Source organism: Plodia interpunctella, chromosome 15 (assembly GCF_027563975.2).
Source record: "Plodia interpunctella isolate USDA-ARS_2022_Savannah chromosome 15, ilPloInte3.2, whole genome shotgun sequence".
NCBI lineage: Eukaryota > Metazoa > Arthropoda > Insecta > Lepidoptera > Pyralidae > Plodia > Plodia interpunctella.
Window position 1 is genome coordinate 8,378,028 of NC_071308.1, and position 23,258 is coordinate 8,401,285.

General features: G+C 33.3%; 1 protein-coding gene across 2 annotated transcripts in view; it reads left to right on the top strand.

The window, feature by feature from the left end:
- The window catches only part of nAChRalpha1 (nicotinic Acetylcholine Receptor alpha1), a 207,893-nt gene that overhangs the window by 164,193 nt on the left and 20,442 nt on the right, over positions 1-23,258 (top strand). For both annotated transcript variants that reach the window (XM_053755270.1, XM_053755269.1), the window contains one exon: positions 19,137-19,181. In XM_053755270.1, coding sequence (XP_053611245.1) covers positions 19,137-19,181 — 45 coding nt within the window. The remainder of the gene's footprint in view (positions 1-19,136; positions 19,182-23,258) is intronic.

The following is a 23,258-nucleotide window of genomic DNA, read 5'->3' on the forward strand; positions in this document are numbered from 1 at the left end:
CTACACATCGGCGTTTGTGTAAACCCTCTAAAATGGTAACTTTAGGAGGGGTTCAGTCGCTTCCAACTGCATTTATATTGGTACTGAATGGCCGGTGCATTCCGAGTTTTACGGGATAGGTCTTTTATAGCCGGGTCTAGAATATTGTGATAGGTATTAGAGCAAATGGGATATTTAATTCGGTCTTTAATTTTGTATTCACTAGCCTTTTGCTTACTACTACGCCGGCTTGGAATTTCCACAAAATCGGTTCCGTTTTTATGGTTTTTTAATTGATAATTGTGAAAAAGTAACTATAATAAATGCGTCCGTCCCGGTTTCGCTCGGGTGGTTAATAAATACATACCAACCTATTCTCAAACCTAATAAATATACAAAAAAAAAAATTGTCAAGCCCTTTCGGAATACTATGTCAAATAACATTGTGACACATTTTTTTATATAGGAGTAATTCTAATTTAATAATATTTCTTGGAACAGATTGCATTTGTATACTTATGCCCTTTGCCAATATGCCGTGATAATCTTCTTCATATAGTATACGTCCGGGAAGTTTGCAGAAGATTTAGATTTTTGTGAATTGTTGATGATAAGTGATCTATATCATCCTAAGCTGAATAAATTTTAAATCTGAATTTGAATTAACAATACTAAATTTTAAATCGACCTTGCTCCTTTTCCATTGGTGCAGTGCCGCATGAGCTGTCTTCGCCTGTCGTGTATCGTACGCGTATCGTTCAATAGAATGTCCCGCTGTTTGGGTTTGATTTTGGCACAATAACAATTGTCTCTTTCGTAGACAACTTTAATTTCTTTTGTTTTGAAAATGTCCTTGTCAAAATTATTTCATTATTAGTATTAAAAGGGTGAATTTACAACCTTAAATGAATTTCATTAATTCCGTCTGTATGTGTGAAATCTTGCAAGTTAAAACTCTCTCTCTAATAGCCTGATAAAGACTCGTGTAATTTTCTTTTTGTATTACTTTTTTACAATAATAGGTTTCACTATTTAAAAGAAAATGTTTGAACAATTTGTAGCAAATAAAACCCGATTGAAAACATTGACTCCAACTCAATCTCACGACGTTTTCTCGCGTAAAATATTTTACAATCTCAGGATAAGCTTGGAGTAGATAATATTTTATAGCGCTTTCGAGTAAGCTATTGTTTAGTATTTGATGGAACGGTCTGTGACGATGTTACATTAAGCGAGTGCTCGAGCGGTTTTAATAAACAAAACCGGTCAAGTGCGACTGTATGAGTTATCATGATAGCTGTATCCATTGATATTGTCTTCTTCGTTTTATTGAAGGTAGATTTTCGTAGGAAAGCATACAGGTAAAGCCAATACTTAACTTGGCGTAGTCAGAATAAAACAATCCAATGCAATCATATCATATTTTTACATATTTCTGGTATAATAATTCGTAGCTTCCAGCAAGTTATGAAAGGAAAAGACAGAAATATGCAGAATATAAGATTGGGAGCCCCAAAGGGATTAAAGATATACAGGTTACTGGTACTGGGTTACTGGTATCAAACGCAAAACCTTCTAAAGACTACTTGGATATATGAAAACAAGCAACTATTATTCTACGACTTTTCGTGATTCGTAGTAATTTTTTTTTTTCATATAAAAAACATACAATCTAATTTGCGATTCTACAAATCTTACCTCTATGTAATAGCCAAGCAACACGAGACAGTACAGTAGCGTTGTGTGGCGGAATCGAACATAGAGTTAACGTTTTATAGAAACGACATCAAAACTAAAGAAAGAAAAAAATATTTATTACGTTTAGACAAAAGTCGATGATGAAAAGATGTTAGTCTCTATGTACCTTATCACCTTTGGAAGGTTATGCGTTGGATACCAGTAACAATGTATATCTATATACAAAAAGGAAAGGGAGAAAGAAAGGATAATACCCATTTTAAAAATAGGTATAGGATCAATCAAAATCTATGGTATTTCACCTTGACTTAGAATCACGTAATTTTGTAACACAACAAGACAAGTCAACTCGCTTGATAATCTCGCTGTGTTTCCGCTCAAATGATGGCAATAATTAATACTACAATCGACCCTATTTCAAGAGTACCTTTTAGTTTATATATTTTTATTATATTATTTTTATACCTTACCAGTGTAGAAGATAACGGACACAGTTATTACCTATTACCTACACCTTCTTAATAATTAGTAGGTACCTTTTTTATACAAGTGAATCATAGTTGGCAAATAAGCATGCGGGTTGACTGTTAGCAAGAAAACACCGCAACCCAAGTTCATCAGAAACTCGATAAAGATCACCATTGCATTGTCGATTTTTTGAGAAAGCGACTCTTTGGCTTTTATAAACAATGGTTTATGGCGATTTTATTACATACTTTTATTATTATTTTATATATGTATTTCTAAACTAATTGTAATATTAACTGATATTTAATTTGTACGTGTGTTTAGCTAGTAATCTGATATAAATAATTTTTATTTATTTATTTCCCCGAAGGCCCCAATATCGAATCAGTACAACGCATAATTATGCAAATAAAGAAATTGTAATTAAATTATAGCAAAATAGCCGCTATTATAGTCGTTGCTGATGCAGATGCAGTTGATGTAATCGACTAAATGACAGAAGCCTCATAAGTACCATCTGTATGCATCCCACCAACATAAATGGCGCGTGTCAGACATTTAGACCGGACCGGACATGTCCTGCGGGAACATGTGTTGCCACGAGGCTCCATATTGGACATTTTGATGAATACACCATTTGTGATGTTAGCTGCAACGTTGCATCAACAGTAAGCTCTATTTTTAACCCACAACGACAAAAGGAGGGTGCCGCGAGTCATAAATTTAACGTGTCTGTGTAACAGTACCTATGTCTGTCCGTGGCATAGTAGCAGACAAACGTTTGAACCGATTTTCAATGAATTTATGTAACTTTGTTATTGTTATCATGAGGTCAGCATACGTGACGTCACTTGTGCCCACTATCATTCAAGCCCCATTCTTTTTTCTTTTTTTTGACACATGAAAAAAGTATTGGCAACAACTCTTTTATGCCAACATAACCCTTATCAAGTCTTGTATTATATTCACGTCTTTCAATCACAGTAGATAGTTGCTCCATAGTCAAAGGGAGTAGTGACTGTGTAAGCAGCTATACATACGTGTGAGATTGATGCATCACGTCGCACTGCGTCGCGTTGCCTAGCCGCGTTAATCGGTTACCTAGGCAACAAAATAATTAAATCTTAACCCTCCCTAACTTCCCTACATTGCTTTCTGATACACTTGCGTTGATTAAAGTATAAAACAGGCCCAGGTAGGATAGTGCCCTAACATCAATCGCCGAACCCTTTCAAGGTAAATTGAGTGTGACAAATGTACAGTAAATGTTACGGTTAATGACTAAAGTTAATTTTGGTGAGCCCGCGATCTCCTATTGACGTTTCCTGATAATGTTGGTTGGCTATGGCTTTTGAATATTCGATGGAGACTTCTATATTTAACCCCTGCACAGACGGGTTATATGCGGCGTGTGGTCCCGCCCTAAAATAGTATCACTCCAAATCCCCCCGCGGATGTCGTACGAGGCGACTAATGGACATGACTTACATCAATGGCATCCCCAAAGCCAAAAAGGGTTGGCGTCAAGCAGGCAGCCGGTTGGAAAAGCATAGACAAATTTTCAAAATTTTTGCCGGGTTCTTCGGATGTCACAGCTCCGAATGAAACAGGAACATGCTAGAATGAGAGAAAGAGGAGGTGATACAAGTGTGACGTGTCGCTATGTGTCGCAGTTTCCAACCGAATAAACCAAGAAAATTAAAGAGAACGAATTAGCATTGTTAAATGAAATACAATAGTTATATACAACCCACCGGCTGTTTTAGACAGAAAGGGTTCTCTGTCCCGTTTCTTCTCATATTTTTGTAATAGGCCTTGTTTTTGTATGATCGTCTGTCTATAGAATATCAATATCTTTACATATTTAGACGTTCCCAAATTTCGACATAAAACGCTGACATTTTTTTGTGCGTCTGATTTTTTCGAAATGAAACAAGAACTTTGTAATTTCAATCTTGAATGACTACAATTTAAATTAAATTGAAAATTCTTTGTTTATTACAATATTGCTCTATTTTACTCGAATCTGCAATTCAGAAACCTCAGAACTCATAACGGTTATGCAAAGCACTATTAATAAACTGTCGACAGTCGCATTATAAGATATTCTTTATTAAACCAGAACCGCGCTGCTAATTTCCATAATGTCAACACTATGAAATGAGGAATTTACAATGTAGGAGATAGAATGTTGCCCTAGGGTGTTAATAACATACGGGAGGATATTGCGAGCGTCTCCGCCGCGGCAAGATATAGATGAGCTGTTGCTAGGATCATAAATTACATTTCAATATTCGCCTCCATTTCTAAATACCAACGTCGAAAATTTTTAAATTGTTTATTGAAATTACAGAAATCAATAAATAACAATGTATGGAAAATTATATTTTTCGATGCCTATTTGAAATGCATACACTATTGTCAGATTTAACAACGTGACACCTAACGTGGACTATAAAAATGGCTGATGATGATAGACGATCTGTGTTCAAATTTGTTTGCAACGTTCAGAATATACATGATACATTGTATAATATGGATTTTATATATTCTAGTAAATAAGTCTTTAAAAAATCAATTCGGCCATTACTTTTGGCACGTTTAAAATGTCAAAAACTTTGTAGCACTTTCTGAAGTTTTCTAATGATACGTACCTTGATGTTAATACTGGATTGCTCTCTATGCTGATTTGAACTCTGACAACAAAGCAAATATGCGGGGAATAATGACAAATACGTACGTCGTACGTGCATTCGTCATCTATTCTGCAATCTACACTGTTGCAAACAGAATGTGTGCGGTTCTGGAGTTGTAAACATACAAGCGTATATTGCTCGTGTTAACGTTTATTAACGTTTATTACGATTGTGTGATAGATATTGATTTCGATCATTTTAATTAACTTAATGAGCGCAAAGAAAAATAGTTAATATATTTTTGTGATTTTATTATTGGGACAATATTTTATTTCTCAACTTAGAATTTGTAGAAAATATAAATCCACCATATTGATTTTTTACAGTAACGTCACATAATCTATCCGGTGTAATATAAGTAATCTAATCACACCTACCACATCGTTATCTGGTAAGGCTTTTAAGAATTATGGAGAAATAAAGAACCTCACACATACAAACATAAAACTTTAAGGCTAACACTTCATTTAGCCAGTTGTGTAGAAGGAACAATAACGCTGAAAATAAAATGTAGGAAAATCTGTATTCATAGTCGCTTTGTCTACAAATATAATATAATCATCGTTGCTACCACTACTGACTGCTTACTACTAGATGGTAGGTAGTCGTAAAAGTTATGCCAGATACCTTTAGGCTACTTGTACAATCAGACACTAATATTATATTAACATCATAAGACAATAATAATCTTATTTTGTGACGGCCGAAAACATTGCACAATATTTTCATATCCTATGTCGTGTAGGGGCGTAAAAACGGCTCGTATTTTACACACAACACTTGAAATGCATCTAGCGTACAGGTGTTATTGAATTCTGGCATCGAGTGTTGTCAGGTTCAATATTACATTAGGTGTTGCTGACACTATTTGTGGGTTTATTTTTGACCGACATCAAAATAATGGTAGTTAACGAGTACTTTCTACGTTCGTTAAAAAAATCTTTATCAAAAACTTTTTTATTAGGCAGCAAAATTTCTAATCAGTGGTGATGGGGGTCTTCGGCATGTAAGGCTGAAGAGACAGAGCATTCCTTCCCTTGCAACGCGATTTGTCAACAGGCAATGAGAGAGGACTTTATAAGCCTCAAATCAGAAGGCAAACGCCAACCCAGATACATAGTACCTAGTAGTTTTGACGACCTCGGTGGCGCAGTGGTAAAGTTCTTGCCACTGGACCGAGAGGTCCCGGGTTCGATCCCCGGTCGGGTCATAATGGAAAATGATCTTTTTCTGATTGGCCCGTGTCTTGGATGTTTATCTATATATGTATTTGTTATAAAATATATAGTATCGTTGAGTTAGTATCCCATAACACAAGTCTCGAACTTACTTTGGGGCTGGCTCAATCTGTGTGATTTGTCCTAATATATTTATTTATTTTATTTATTTATTTATTTATAATACCAGACAGTTGAATTGCTTATTGTTTTAAAAACAGATTGCCATGGCGCAGACAAGAGAAAAAAAATTAGTCAGCAGCGCGAACGCGATACATAGTTATCCTTTTAATGTACTCTCCCTCTCTTTCTCTCTCTCTCTCTCTCGTGGCGACCATTATAAAACAGCCCTATTAAGCAAACGTGATTGATGAATATAAGGAAATAGAAATTGTATTTTATCAATAATATTTTGTCAACTCATCGCCATCAAGTTCGTGCTGTAACAAGGTAACGCAAGGCAGGCAAGGCAACATATATTTTTGTAAAGTATTGACCACGCCGTCTGTCCGTAGTCCCGTGTCTCTCATGTTTCCACTCACACTGAACAGCAAGTTATTATTTCGCTATATAATATGACACTTCATAAATTAAAGATAGATTATTCCATACTAGCTCTCTTGGTATCAATTACCAATACCAACCAAGTGTTTGCCTTTGGTGCTACACTTTTTCTCTCATCCGAGCGTTTTCTCAATATCTTCCTAACCCTCGAGCGGCGGAGCCTAGAGTGAGAACACTGCGGGACTTTACCCTCATAATAAATGCAAATAGTTGACATATATTATGATTTGCAAACAAAAGACGTCACGTGGTATGTATTTCTCAAAACTTGAAGTAACTTTGAATACTTGAATATTTTAAACGTCGCAGGTGTAGCAGCGAAATTGTATTACATACATATAGATGTTACACGTCTTTCTTTAATAAATGTTATTGAATTCGCGAGTGTTTGCGCTGTAGTTTCCATAATGTATTAGATTGAAGTGCCGATGACATGATGACAATATAATATATTAAGTAATATTTTATTTGTTTGTTATATTAGTTTCAAAAATACCTTATCACCTTATAAAATTTACAAACATTTTTACAAAAAAATGGTACAATTTTTTTTATATCTTTCATAATAATTTAGTGAATAAAATGCACACACAGACATTTAAACGACCAAAGCTTAATTGCACACATATCGTCTTACAAAAAAAACATATAAATCTAATTTGTCTGTATCCGATTTTGTACCTATTAATTTTAATTTGTTCATCCGCGTGAATTACCCATGGGAACATTTATTTTTCCGGTATCTACTCCCTAAAATTTCAAGAAGATTGGTTGAGAAGATAGAACGGGAAGAGGCAACACACAAACTTACTTCGCATATTAGGATAAAGAAAAATTGAACATCGAAGCGCACGCACACAAACATCACACGCTTAAGTGCTTATCAAAACCCACACACATGTGATTTAATTAGGGTTGCGTCACACGGTGCGGATCGCGGCGATAGCGCGGCCAGCCAACGTCGGACCTCTGTCATCCCATTGATTTCAGAAGTCTATGGCAAGGGTTGGCACAAGCTTTGTTTATTTTAACTTACTTGAATGACGTTAATAACTTTTTATGATAAATATTGGTCGTAATACTAAAGAGTATCCTTACATATTTCAAAGCCAAGTTCCATTCGTGTCTGTCTGTCTGTTTGCGATAAACTCAAAAACTACTGCATGAATTTTCGTGCAGTTTGCACCAATATATAGTGTGATTCCCGAGAAATACGAATTTAGGCGTATTTTTTATGTTTTTAATCGAGCCGTTAGTATAAAAATAAATTAACAGCTTTTTACAGTTGCAACTGATTTACCGTAGCGTGATTTATGTGCTGAAATTTAACTTTAACATTAGACTGAATTCATTAATAGAATGTAAAAAAAAAACATGAAATTTATATTAACATCTATTTGTATCAACATTTATTTGCTTTAAAAGTGAAATTTAAAAAAAAGTATGAAGAAATAAGAAATTACAAAATATTTTAATATCAAATTAGACTAAAGAAAAAAAGTGTCAAATATTTTCATTTGTCAATTTTCCCGCTATTAAAATATGTCGCCAATTGTTATTATAAATTATCTTTAACCAATTAATATTAGTCGCAACATAGTATTTCCGATCGTTTATTAAAATTTCCTAGCTAAGTAAATAAGCAAACGACACATGAACCCTGGCCAAAGGATATGGTAGCTGAAAAGCTGGAAGGTCTACACAAAATGGACGCTCGATATCACTGCTCTGCCCTAAACGGGATTTATGTGGCCGAATTAATGGAATTTAACATTAAGCCCTTTGTAAAAAGACGAGAATTACAGAGAAACAATGAATGAAGAAATCTGCTCGCGGTAAGATAAGACCGCCTTTAAGGAGCGTTAGGCAATGGCGGGATAGAATTGTATAGTCTATGGTTTTTAATTGAATTAAAAAAATAAAATAAGTAAGATTGATTTATTTCTTTGAGCATTTTCGCGTTTTTTTCACTGGCCATAGAAAGTAGAATTGAAATTTTTAAAAAATATTTTGATTTTAATGCGGTGAACAATTTAAAAGCCCAGTAATATTGATTTTATTAGTTATCCATACATTTAAATTAATATATTTATTTATTAAATAATTGAATGATTAATTTAAGTTATTGATTAAATAAAATAAAATAAAATATATAACGAATTAATTTTTGCTTCTAACAAACTGATTTGGTCATATTTATCTTTTTTGAAAATGGCCATTATATGTATATTTTTTATTAATAAATAATTTAATAAAAAATTATGATTTAATAACTCGTAATTTTTTTATTCAAAATCAAAATCAAATCATTTCACGTCATATTCTAAATTAAATTATGTTTACCAAAGCTACAAACTACTAGCATTTCGGAACGACCACTGCTGATAGAAGAAGAAACTCATTCAAACAGTGTTGGTCCCTATTATGCCAGAAGGGCTTACAATTTTTTAAATATAAATTTATGTATTAAATATTCATAAATAGTATTCAAAAATATAAATTCAATTTCCTTAGCGGTCATTCGATTGTGGTCAAATGTTTAAGGTCGTGGGCGTGTGATGGAAAAGGTCCTATTTCAAAGCCTACTCGTGCCACATGAGTTTCTATACCAATATGACTAATGTATAGTAGTTTCCTTTGCCGACCAGTATATAGAAATTTATTGTTTTTAAAAGCTTTTTTTTAACTTGACTTGTTGTTTTTAAAATAAGAATTAGGTACACATAAAAAGAAATGTTTATTCAAACTTCGAAGAAATGTTTAACATTTAAATCTAATTTATTGAATTTGAATAAAATTCGACATTCTTTTCCCTTTTCATCCGCTCTGACTCTTAGCATTCAATCAGAACGGTTATAGATAAACATTAAGGTACTTTCGATCAACAGAAGCGCCGAAATTCCAAGAAACCACTCGCTCTTTGCCCTAAGAAAATGTCTCTATTTACTCAACAAATATTATATGGCTGAAGTAAACGCGCGCCCGGTCGGGTCGCGATTTTCTTGTTATTTTTGCAAATACGCGACAATGCGTGCAAATAAACTGTGTTTTGATTACGTGATCATACTCGTAAAGGATGTTTTTGAGGTCTTCAGCAAGAATAAAACTTTAATCTAACATTACTGTACTGAAAATGTGCAAACCATATTTAGTTCTGACCACAATACATGTCCACAATTCAGCGATAACTACTTTGTAAAACATAGATTGATCACAGACAAATGTCAAATAGTATGACAGTAATATATTTGTCTCTTTCGCTCTCATATCGAATGTATCGTGCTGTCATAGGGACCAAGCTAGTGTTCAACGTCAATTCACAGCAAAAAAATAAGCGAAAAGGTGCATAGATAAGAGAGAGACAACAGAAAATTTCAGCTCCCACTCTATAACTCGCGAAGTAGTGTGCAGTTGTCAAAAATGAACCACTCCGCATTAACATTTTTCACATAAATATCGCCCAATAATTTTGAAAATTTCAATGCACCACAGTTTAAATTCATTGGGCCAAAATTTAAGCTGCACTTTTGCATCTGCATCGGCCAACGTTGCCAATGCTCCCATGACAAACCGGCTTGGCCTGTTGCCAATGTAATTTTGAGCACAATAAAAAAAAATCTAATTGCCCTTTCATACTGTGATGGCGATTCAGCTACGCAATTTTATGTGAGCGCGATATTTAAAATAGTCGGGTTATTGTAAACGACGTTTTGAATTGGTTGGTTAATTGCGTTGAAAATTATTCTGTCCATATTCTGTTGATCAATTAGTAGATGCAATTTCATTCGCTTTTAAGTACTTGCCTCCGGTGAAGGTTCTATCACGTAATATATCTAGAAATGAAAGGAGTATTTTGATAACACTATTATTGGGTGTTATCATTCAGACGACGATAGCAGACGGAATGACAGACATATGGACAGGTGAAACTAAACAAAAAAAGAAATAATTATTTGCTATTTTACATCAATAATTTCAAACAAGAGTGATTCAAAAATATTACACGAAATATTAACCAAGATCAATCTACACACCGTAAGAATTTAGGACAAAGACACATCAAGTGTTGACTCGTTTCGCAAAAAAAGCTGACTATAGGACAGTCTTTTGTTACGGACCTTACCAGCCACCCATCGTTGACCCCTACACGTCCCTTCGATAACTCTTCTCAGTATAAACTCGAGGGCGGAAAGAGAGGTCTACGTAAAATGGTGTAACTAGACACGGTCGTCACGTATGCGACAAAAGGAATTGTGATGAAGGTCTATGTGTTATTAAAATGGAGATATCTTGAGCCCTTTTATTTATGCCCTTCCAAGGACACACTTGTTGTATTTGACATAAGTAACATTCGACATTCAGCATTAAATCCAGAACATGGCGTTCAAAATGAAAAATAAATTGAAGTGTAAACGGATACTCATATGCATTCCAACGTTTCATTCAGCGCGCGTTATAATCACGCCCATTCGATCGAGGTGTAACTTTTTTTACCGCTAGTTATGTTTCACTGCAGAATTCTGTCAGTATTTATAATAAATCAAACAAGAAAACGTGAGATACAATGCAAAAATCAACAGCAGATTACGAATGAAATGCGTTTCAATCTTGTAAATTACGCAATACATTCAGATCAGTAATGTTCAATTGGAAACCTATTGAATTTACATGAACAGATAACTTTTTGAATGGGTAAAATAAAACAATGAAAAATATGAAAAATTATATAAATTTACAAAATCATTGCACTTGATGACAGCTGACCCCAAACTGTTCTTGGATGACCGAATGAACTGTCACTAATTTGTTCAATCTCGAGACTGACATGAATGACAGACTTGGCATGTGTGACGGTTGTGAATCGTTCAGTAAGATAAATGATTCGATGAATAAGAATCGTTACAAATGTATGTATAGTTTACTCATTTATTTGATTTTGTTTATGATTTGAATTATTTCGGGGAAGGAAAACATTCTGAGGAAACTTTGATATTGTGAATGTTAACTTTACTATCATTTACTGCCACTAGAGGATCTTTGTTGACACACAAGACTTAGCATGCAAAAACAAATCATCACTTATTGATATAGACGATATACTAGTAGATTGCCATAGGCTAACACGACATAGACTGAGTGGGCCGTAGATAGCGAAATAGGTTCGATTAAGTTCCATTGTCTCTAAGATAATAGGTAGCAAGATTACGTTACTATATGCCTTTATTGAGGACAGCTTAAGTATAGGTTACTGCATTAAGTATAACGGTTATTGGTGCTTAGGAATAATGAAAATTATCCACGTCTCAGGACTGCGCTTGGAATATCTGGGTTAGATAAAAGTACCTTAACCACACAGGCAAACAAACAAACATGGTCGCTTAAAACATAACGTTATATTTTATTTTATTTTTGGACAGGTTCATTTTATTTGTGGACATTTAAATCGCTCGAAATTGTATACGAAATAATTTTGTTTCGTCTTGGACCATATATATATATATATTAATACTATATATATAGTTCGATGAATTTAAAACTAAAACTAGACTTAGAAAAGCAAACTGTTGGAATAGGCGATGGTGAGTTTATGTACCTATGTGATGTATTGTCAGTATCATTGTTACAATGTTGAGTAGCCCTTCTGTGGAGACATGTCACTATGTATAGTCTAGTGATTTTGTGAGTGATATTTTACATAAGTTTCTGGGCACTGAGTACCTAAATGTGGTTTAGTTTTGGACTTACCGTTAAAAGAAGATAACGTGCATAACAAGAATCTATAATTTGCACTAGTGTATATAAAATTCTTAGACACATAACACGCAACAAATTGACAATTAAACACAGCATTCTAAATTGAGACTATAATTATTATGAAAACTAGGTGTAGTTCTTGTCAATGAAAAAATATAAAAAAATCTATCTCAATTTATACTATTAATATAAAGTGGTAGGTGTTTGTGAGTTTCTAACTATCTGTGAACTATCGAACCGATTTCAAAAATTCTTTCACAATTAGAAAGGTACATGCGCGATTGCTATATGGTACATTTTAGCTCAAAATTCCCACAGGAGCGAAGGGTCGGGCAACATCTAGTCACAGATAAATGAGAAATTGGTATTTATTTTGCATTTTCAAAAGATAAAGAAAATAATCTGAATTATCCACCTGAACAGCAGATCTTTTGGAGAAAACGCAGGCTCTTAATAATATTCGAGATAAGCCAAACAAAGGGAGACATGACACGCTATTGTTATTAAAAAAGATGTCAACTTTGACTATGCTGGTGATTTATGGCCCTCCATTGTGGGGTCATAATGGAATCGTGTTATGTAATGCTAACCAAGAGCTTATTAAGCCTTTGTTGTAAAGAATACTGAAATTGGTCGAGTCAGACCAGTAAGTACGTTTTTATTTGATTATTCGTCATTGTTGTACACATTTTGATAGATAATTTGTAAATTACGTTCTATTTTAATAAAATAAAGGAAATAAGGTCGGGATCCTATAATTAATTACTAAATTACACACTACACCATCTTGACGTATTGATGCTATGATTTTCGGAACCATAATAGTTTTTTTATAGCTTCTCTCTTATGTGTTTCTTTGCTTTCTTCTTAGCTATACATTTTTACATGTAACATGAGGTCGTCAAGTTCGTCATATAAAAGAATCTTGTAATTTTGAAGATTCGACTGTGATTTTACAATCAGCTGTTAGGCCATGTGTTCCTTAGTCGCCTTGTATGACGACCAAGTGAGGTCGTAAAGTACTATTGCAGGGTGGAACCACACGCCAAAAATATAAAACAAACAAAATCATATTTAATGTTGGAGATATAAACATTCATTATATCTTTTAACACATTAATGTATATAGGTATAATTTGCAACAACATCAAACTTATTTACCAACTGAAATTACATATTATGTTGCAAAGAATATACTCTCAGCTCTGGGTGGTGAAACGACTGCCATTTTGAAAGTCGGCGGTGACCCCGGATCCAATTACAAAGTTTAATTACTCATCAGAACACTAGCTCTTGAAACAGATGTCGCTAGTCACGCTGAATAGTTAGCTGATGAACGAGGTTTTGCTACTAGGTATTCAATTTGGTGGAAAATTAAAAATTTAATTTAAACGCGAAATTTTTTCGCTTTGAAAGGATGAAAGAGTCATGAAATTGAGATTATAATGTTCACAGATAATTCTTTATATTATCTAATATTATTTAATCCATGTTATTTATCTAATATATATACGTATATATACATGTATGTATACGAGCTAAATATATTATATTTAGATGCCGTATCTAAATATAATATATTTAGCTCGTGTTCATCTCCTGTAATCAAGCGCATCGTACGTTCTCAATATCAAACAGAAATCATGTCTAGTTTATCAAGCTTTTCGGACAATATATTGTATTAATTTATCATCATCTAATACACATATAAAGAATCGATTCTAGATGATTTTAGAATCGAAGCTATGTGAATAATACTTTAAATATAATGTAGCGTATGAAATAGAAGTTTTCTAAATATTTGCCTACATCATTTGATAAGCAAAATTTTGAATTACTTCAAATTTACTCTAATACAAGAACACCACAAATTATGTCTTCCCAAAAAGTCTGCCTCAATAGCTTCATTTGTGGTTCACATCAGATCATTGAATCGAGAGGTCGGGTCATGATGGAAAATGATCTTTTTCTGATTGATCCGGATGTCTTGGATGTTTATCTATATATGTATTTTTTATAAAATGTAGTATCGTTGAGTTAGTATCCCATAACACAAGTCTCAAACTTACTTTGGGGCTAGCTCAATCTGTGTGATTTGTCCTAATATATTTATTTATTTATTAGTCCGTTGCAGTTCGGCACTCAGGACAAATTTGCACTCTCGATATCTAAGAACCACCGCATAAAAATTACTATAGCAAATAAAAAAAAACCGCATTCAAATCGGTTCACCCGTTGATAAGCTACGGTGACGCAGACAGACAAATTGACAGACAGACAGATAGTCAGACACACTTAGCGGTCAAACCTATAACCTTTTTTTGCAAGTATTGAAATGTCATCTATATAGGTAGCATATTTGCTTCATACGAAATCTAAACGATACGCCCTAACGGTCGCCAATACTATTCGTAACACGTTGACGTAAGAGATTTCATGAATCTCATATATTTTCTTACAAATCCTACTTGATCTTAACACAAAAACTGAGTAGGGTTTATGAGACATTTTCGATTACGGTACGGGTCTATAGTCAACACTTCCACGCGATAGGAATTCATAATACGCGTAGGGACAAACAGTAATATTATGATAAGCTTATATCTAGTACCTTGGCAATAACGAATACATAATATTACTAAATGTATGTAAAAATTACTTTACAAAGAAATATGGTAGAAAAATAAGGGGATTCGGTAAGTATTACAAGATTAAAGCTTAGTTTATTTGTAGCATAGTTCAGAAATCTCCATAGCAATATTTGACGATTACGATATTATATGAAATATCTATTCTATAGTGTTTTGTTTTTAAAGCATGTTGTTTCCGCAAGCTTAGGGCTTCGGGGCTTAACACGCGAGGATGCAATTGGACACACCCGAGAATATGACCGAGGTCAAGTTAGTCAATTGCACTAACTAGAAGAACAAACAAGTAATTTAAGTTAGAGCGCACATCTCATTCTACCTAAATTCTCAGAAGATTGACACTGTTATTAATTACTTGCTCCGTTGGAGCCGACATGCTACATGAAATATTACTCTATGTCCAGTTAAACGAAAGGAAACTATGCCACGTTTACACGAGACATGTCACTTGGTTATTAAGTTGAAGCTGCCAGCAGCAATTGGGGTTTTGTTCTATGATTTTCGGGGTTGACAAATTTTGAGTAAGTTTTCAAGGTTGTCTTATTAGAGTTTTTACTTTTACCACGTGATGATGTGACAGATTTTGTGAAGGTTCATTTTATTTTTTGCCCTTTATATATTTTGATATTTTATTATATATTAAGACAAACATATTTACATAGTTGTGTCATAAAATTTAGCATAACAATTACTTTATTACATTATTTATAAATTTAGATAAAATTATGTCTTCACCTTTTTCACAAATCGATATTATGCTAACTGCAACTATATAATTATATTTCTCAAATATTTAGTTTCACATTTACAAGCGATGGCAGACAGCGACATCGTACCTATTATAAAACAAAGCCACCTCTGTCTGTTCGCGATAAACAATAAAATATTGCACGGATTTTCATGTGCACACCAATTTATAGAGTGATTACTGATGAAGGTTTAATGGTAATTTATCATGTGTTTATCCCAGCGAAGCTAGCACGGGCGTCTAGTACTAACTCACAAAATAACTAATTTCATGTAAACACGGTACAACTTTTTCAATTAAATATTGCCTCTGAAAAAGGACACTGTACTTGCGCAACAAGAGCTGGTAAAGTGCAGTTTTGTCAAGATAGCTTGAGACGATTACAAATGACTTAAAAATGTTTGTATTGAAAAAGTTAAGATTGATCGAGATGCTGTTAATGATACTGCTCTTGTAACTTGTCTCGAGTACAATATTTACTGTGTGTTAATAGTTTACCGGAATGAAATAAATTAGGTAGATTTGGAAGAAAAATCTATTTTTCAATAACAAGTTACAACCATTGATATATAAACTAACACGTCTTTATCCGTTACGGGGAAGACCGAGCCGAGAACTGCGAAATTCGAAAGTCATATAACAGTATGGCTGGTTTAATGGTGAAATGGAATTGAGGTGAATGTTGATGTGCGAACAAGTGTAAAAAAATTATGTGATAATGACGACATGCAATAAGAACATGAATCGAAAAAAGCTACTCCAGTTGGTAAAAATTACAGCATTACAGCAAACAATTTTAATGGCTCAAAAAAGCTACAAACTACAAGCATTTTGGAACGACCATGCTGTGAAGAAACGCCGAAAGAAAATAATTTAAATAGTTCCCTATCATGCCAAAAAGAAATTCTTTTTTATTTGTTGATGTAAACATTTTCAAAAGCCGTTTCATCATTTCCAGCCTACATCAACCTGCTACTATAGTTTTTTCGTTCCATCCAAAAACGGTATAAAGTAATGTATATACATGGTTACTGGTATCTAACGCATAACCTTCCAAAGGCGCATAAGGTATATAGAGACTAACATCTTTTGTTCTACGACTTTTGTCTAAACGTATTAGATACAAACATTAATGTCGTTTCTATAGAACATTAACTCTGTTCGATTCCGCTACACAACGCTACTGTACTGTCTCGTGTTGCTTGACTATTACATAGAGAGAGAATCGCAAATTAGATTCTATTTTTTTTTATATGAAAACAAACTACGAATCACGAAAAGTCTTAGAATAAATGTTGCTTGTTTTGATGTACCCAAGTAGTCTTTAGGAGTACTGGTATCAAACGCAAAAGCGTTTGATACCAGTAACCCTGTATTGGTACGTTAATCATATAATACGTGACGTATGTGCATGAGTTTAGAGAAGGGTTAGTTAATTAAACTTGGTAATTGGTTGGCGCTGCATAAACGTTATTTATCCAATATTAACGAGCTAACCTAACCAATATGATTTGATTATACTCGCGGCACATCTTCAATTAGAGGTATCGAATTGGCAATTTGAGTTGCAATTGTTAGTTCCTTTGTTCTTTCTTATATAATGTGTTATTGTACTGGTGCTAGATTTTATTCAAGTCGCCTAAGGATATCTCTCATGACTCCTACATATACCTACTGTAACCAGTTTCATTAGACATGCTAATTGAAAATAAGTAAATTATTATTTTTCTTATTATGCATGTCACTTATTCACGTAACTTATTATATCACTTTTCATATCAAATTAATACTTGTGTAAATGTGAAATTGCCTTAAATTTATCCCTTTTTAAGAAAAAAACTATTTCATTTCCTTTTCAATTTGGTTAAAGATTAATTTCAATAGAAGTTTTTTTAAATCGAAAGACTGGCATATTTTCTGTTAAAAATAAGACTGACTTTAGTCAAAATATTAAATATTAATATCTTTATTAAAAACCCATAATAAAAAGTATGTCCCATGTTTCTCTTCAACGTTTCTTCCACCTCTGCGCCAAATTTCATCTAAATCGGTTCAGTATTTTTTGAGTATAATATTTTTTTAATATAAATAAATCTTTTGCCTTTTGAGTTTGTGATACCTATACATAAATTAGCTAATCAAAAGCTGTGAACGCTGAAAACACCGTTCCTTCCTAACATCAATAAAATGGCCAATTTAAAATCACAATCATAATAACAATCTCGGGAATCGTAAAAACAAATCGAATAAAAAGGTAACAAAATTATTCAACTGATTCCGTAATCGATAAGGTTCGTAAACAATCGGCTGCTAATCGGACACTCGCTATGAAAACAAATCGACATAATATTTTTTATGTGTCGTTTAGCATTTATGACGTCGTTGGAACACCCCAATAATAATCGGCAAAACACTTAAATCTAGCTTATCTAAGGTGTGCAATAAAATTAAGGACATTAGATTGGGTTTCTTGTATGTTAATGTTCAAAATCTAGTTATATATTTGTCAAAAGTATATACGTACATATATATACATGGATTTTCACTTTATTCGACGAACAATTTTATTTATTGTTAATTTTCATACACAATTCACTAACGGCAACAATACATAACATACATAAATATATACAAAAAAATATTTTTGCCCCAAGTTGATTTGTAGAATTAATATAGCTATTGAGGTGTTATAATGAAGGTTATTTATTTATTTGTAGAAATTGGTTGAGCGAATACTTAAAAGTTTTCAGAAGTTACGAAGAAACTTAGTCAAAAAGTATACAGAAATGTATTCGCCACAAGCTTCATAACTGGAACAAGAAATCATTACAACTGTACTGTGTGATCGCTAACGTTTAAATAGTGTAATTTGCGCCTTTCTGCGCGGGTTAAAGTTAAAATCAAAGTTGACTGGTTGCAACCCATACTTAATATCTCCACCTCCAACCGTTTCACGTCATAGCAACATTAATTATGACCAGCCAGGCTAATTTTGATCTTTGGCAAGTAGGTCAAACTTAACGAAATATTGACTCGCATGTCCGAATTATTAGCGTAAAATTTTCACACTAGGATATTTTAGGATGCTCCAATTATTTTCATGATTAAACCATTTTACTGTAACGAATAACTTTGAGAAAAATAAATGCGAAATTATGACTATACTATTATACTACTATACTATGGCCACGGGTGTTTTGCGAATTATTTAAAAATGAATAATTTTGTCTGTTTTCACTCGAATATATTATAAACAGCCAAGTGCGTTTATATAACTTGGATAATCATATATGATAGGTATATTATTTTAAAGCTTATAATTGAAATATATAATCGTCTAACAATCGTTTTTCTTTCTTTTCAGAATCTTAAGAATCAAATCATGACAACGAACGTGTGGGTAGAACAGGTGAGTTCCATTGTCTCATGCCGGCTCCATACTGTCGTCGAACAGTTTGCCAAATATGGCAGATTAGGTACCTATACATTGCTGGTTTTTCATTGCAGTAAATAAAAGCTATCATACAAATTACGCAATGTTCATGCATTCGCGTCGGCATGCGTCTGAATTCGGCGACAGTGTTGGGATTATAATAAGGCTCACAAACATGCACACTAGCGCCACCCAGCACAGCGAAAATTAATAAATTATCTATACAGATTAGGTACTACATAGAGCATTTTATAAGAAACTAATGGCCCGTCCTGCCTTCATTCGGGTAAAAACAAAATGAATTGGTGAAAACCGCACGAAAAATCCATGCAGTAGTTTTTTAATTTATCGGGAACAGACAGACAGACGCGACGGAGGCCTTTCTTTATAATATGTTAGCATTATTATAGTTATCTAATAGACACAGTTGTCACAATTCTAAAAACTGAATACCCTATATCCTTTTATTATCGGTAATAACCGCAGGCAGACATGGCTATAAATGTCGTTAATAGTTAAATTACTTCCCTGATTGATAGCCAGATAGCCCATCCTATAAGAGCCAATCACTGACGTTCTATTACTCACCTTGGCAGCTAGAGGCTGAAAGAAAGGGCCAGACATGTCAGAGTCCCTTCCGTCGTTGACAGAACTATTTGTCAAAGGTATAGGATATGTCCTGTTTGCCCCAAATATCCCAATTCTGTCGTGAGACGTAAGGACAGCCTATGGGGAAACTTTTAATGTACAGGAAGAAATATGTCCCTGTTTTGAATTGGTCTGTCATGTGTGAAAATGTTTTTGTCAATCCTGATTTAATGATGGTTCGTATTTTATGGTGTAAAGCCTTATTATATACATGAAATAATATAGGTATATTGTTCTAGTTTTTTTAACGATCGGTTGCAATAGGGAATGTTTTGGTAATAAAACAAAAACAATAATAGTTGTCGTTGAATTTGTATTTGTAAATTAAGATATTTGCTGTGGCCGTTTGCGTGTAAAAGTTAGTCATGTCTTGTTTTACCCAGGAGTGGGACAATAGAGACTAATAAAAAACGATTTTTTTTTTAGAACACATTTTTTACAAGCCAGCCAGTTGAAGGGAAGTGGTCTTGATAAAATAAAGAAAAACGAAAGAATTTTAATTAACGATTTCCTTAATTTTATTTATCTTTTTTCCCTTTGAAACATTCTAAAATTATAACATCTAAAACCTCTGCCGAGTTTTTGTTTTTGATTGGCTAACTGGTAAAATGTTTCGCATATAATATTAAAATATTGTTAGCTATTATATTGGGGTACAGTTTGAGATCCCTGCTAGTTTTCTGCTAATGGATACAGAATTTCTTTTGTACAATGTTAAATCTAACACGAGCAGCTAAACAAAAAGTTCTTACAGTCATTAATTTAGAAGGGCCAGGGAGGAAAATAATAAAATTAATATTTAGCGTGGGTGGAATACTAAGCAAAGAGCGAGTGCAAAATATAAAATACGCAGGAGAAGTTTAAGAACTGGCTAATGTTGAGGGAAAGAATATTGTGTCATTTTACATTTATGCCATATTATCGTAGTCAAGATTTTTGATGGTCATTCATTTAGAAAATGCATTATTACAATGTATTATTTTAGAATTGTACATATTTATAAGCTGTAGCTTGAATATTAAATTTTTAAATAAATTAAACATATAGGAACAAATCATACAGATTGAGTTAGCCCCAAAGTAAGTTCGAAACTTGTGTTATGGGACACTAATACAACGATACTATATTCTATAACATAAACATATATAGATAAACATACAAGTAGGTCAATCTGAAAAAGATCATTTCCCATGTTGACCTGACCGGGGATCGAACCCGGGACCTCCAGTGTAGCACGCAGTGCACGTGACTTGGTCACACACATAAAATATTAAAGATATTTAATATTTTAATGAACTGTGTAATTACATACAATACAGATCATTCTTATTGGCCTTAAAATATAAGAAAACTAGCTAAAAGCCTGCAATATTTAACACAGGAATAGATATTTTTTTCGAGAAAACAAATTCTCTATATCTTTCTTCGTACTTCAAACTACATTGTATGGAAAATTTTAATTTCAAAGTATTGGTTTAGCACATAAAGCATGAAGAGATAACAAATAAACTTACTTTTGCAATTATAATATTTAGCAACGGTACAAAAACACTTAATGCTTATCTAAATATAGACAACGGCCATAATAAAAAACCTTAATTATATAAAATTAAATAAAAATGTTGTGTATATTTATCTACACACTGTTTAATTTGAGCTCCACATATAATAAGGAAACAGGGAGCTGCGAATGGGGAGAATGTTGACAAAGCTCTTATTATATAATATTATATTTGTAGTTACGTTTATACAATGCCTTTGAAGTGTCGTACCTCGATTTTATTAACTGTTTAATTTAATTTTATTATTTAATTATTTATTACGATCTTAATTTCCAGTTTTTTGTCAACGGAATATTATTGTAATTAATTGCCTAATACAAGTACGTCCCATTTATATTTTGGACGTTTCAGGTCGTGTTACAACGACCCATGAAAAACTAGTGAACGCTCGTTGAAACCTATTTATTTATTCTATAAGATACACACAGCCCTTACAGTTGTCCAACACATGCTGTGAGCCAAGGAACATAACTATTTCCTAGACAAAAACATAAGACATACACTAAAATAAAACTATCTAACCTATTATAAAAATGTCGACATAATACTAGATGTTACCCGGGGCTTCGCTCCCGTGGGCATTTTGAGATAAAATATAGCCTATAGCAATTTTGGCTAATGTACCTATATAATAGTGAAAGAATTTTTGAAATCGGTTCAGTAGTTTCAGAAATTACCCGCCTCAAACATACAAACTCACAAACGCTTACCTCTTTATAATAATAGTATTAATTAGCAAGGAAATATGGTTATAATTATTAGTTGAACAACGATTTCTGATCGGAATAAAAGTATATCTCGGATCATTGATTCCTTTCGCAATCAATTTATTAATAGGTCAAAGACTCGCTCATTATTTATGAAAAAGATATTTCCCCCAATACGAGAAGGTCAACATATCAGATAAAACTTAAGTATGTCATGGGGGAAGATGAATAAATACTATTTTATTACAGCATACATTCTCGACTCCAAATAACCCACAGATATATAAATCTCGTATTTTCTTCAGCATCAGAATCATAACATTTTTATTATCAGAACTTTCTTGAAAGGGAAACTTGGTTCGATAGTGTGAAAGGGATGCAGGATATTTAAGGAGTGAATAGAAAGAGATGCCAAGTGAAAGTTAGTGTCCAATGAATGTGTTGTTATTGCGTGTTGTATGAGCTGGTAATAATTCTGTTGGTCAGTTGTCGATGCCCCTACATATAACATAGTTTTGGTAAATAAAATAATTAAAAACAAATGAAATTAAAATTTATTAGTACGGTCTACCTACCTACGCACATTATACCTAATTACTTATAATTAAATAAGTAATTAGGGTCCAAACTTTAGACCTACCGATTTTCCTAATCGTGGAACACTGGATGCCGTCATGTACTCATAATGGGGAAAGTGTGACACAAACTCACTTGAACAGAAAACAGTCTTTAATAATTAGTTCAATCATACAGGTAGAACTTACCTATTCTTCCTAATCTATCATAATTAAACTTATCTATCCACTATACCTTCAATACTAATCTAACCTACACGATAGGGCCTACCATATAAACCAATTTTAGTATCAGAGTAATAATAAAAATGTACTGAACCGATTGTAATGACATTTGATATACGGGTAGAATATAACCCGAAATTCCCACGGGAGTGAAGCACCAGGGCGCAACAATAAAACGAATGGCAGACTACTGATACTTAAACAACAATCGACGACATATTCATGAGCGAAAAACAGCGTAAAAACTTTTAATCTACCTTAATCGAGTTTCAATGTCGAGGGATGAAATATAAAACATATGAAGGGTTGAAAAACGTGTTAACCCCTGAGCCGGGA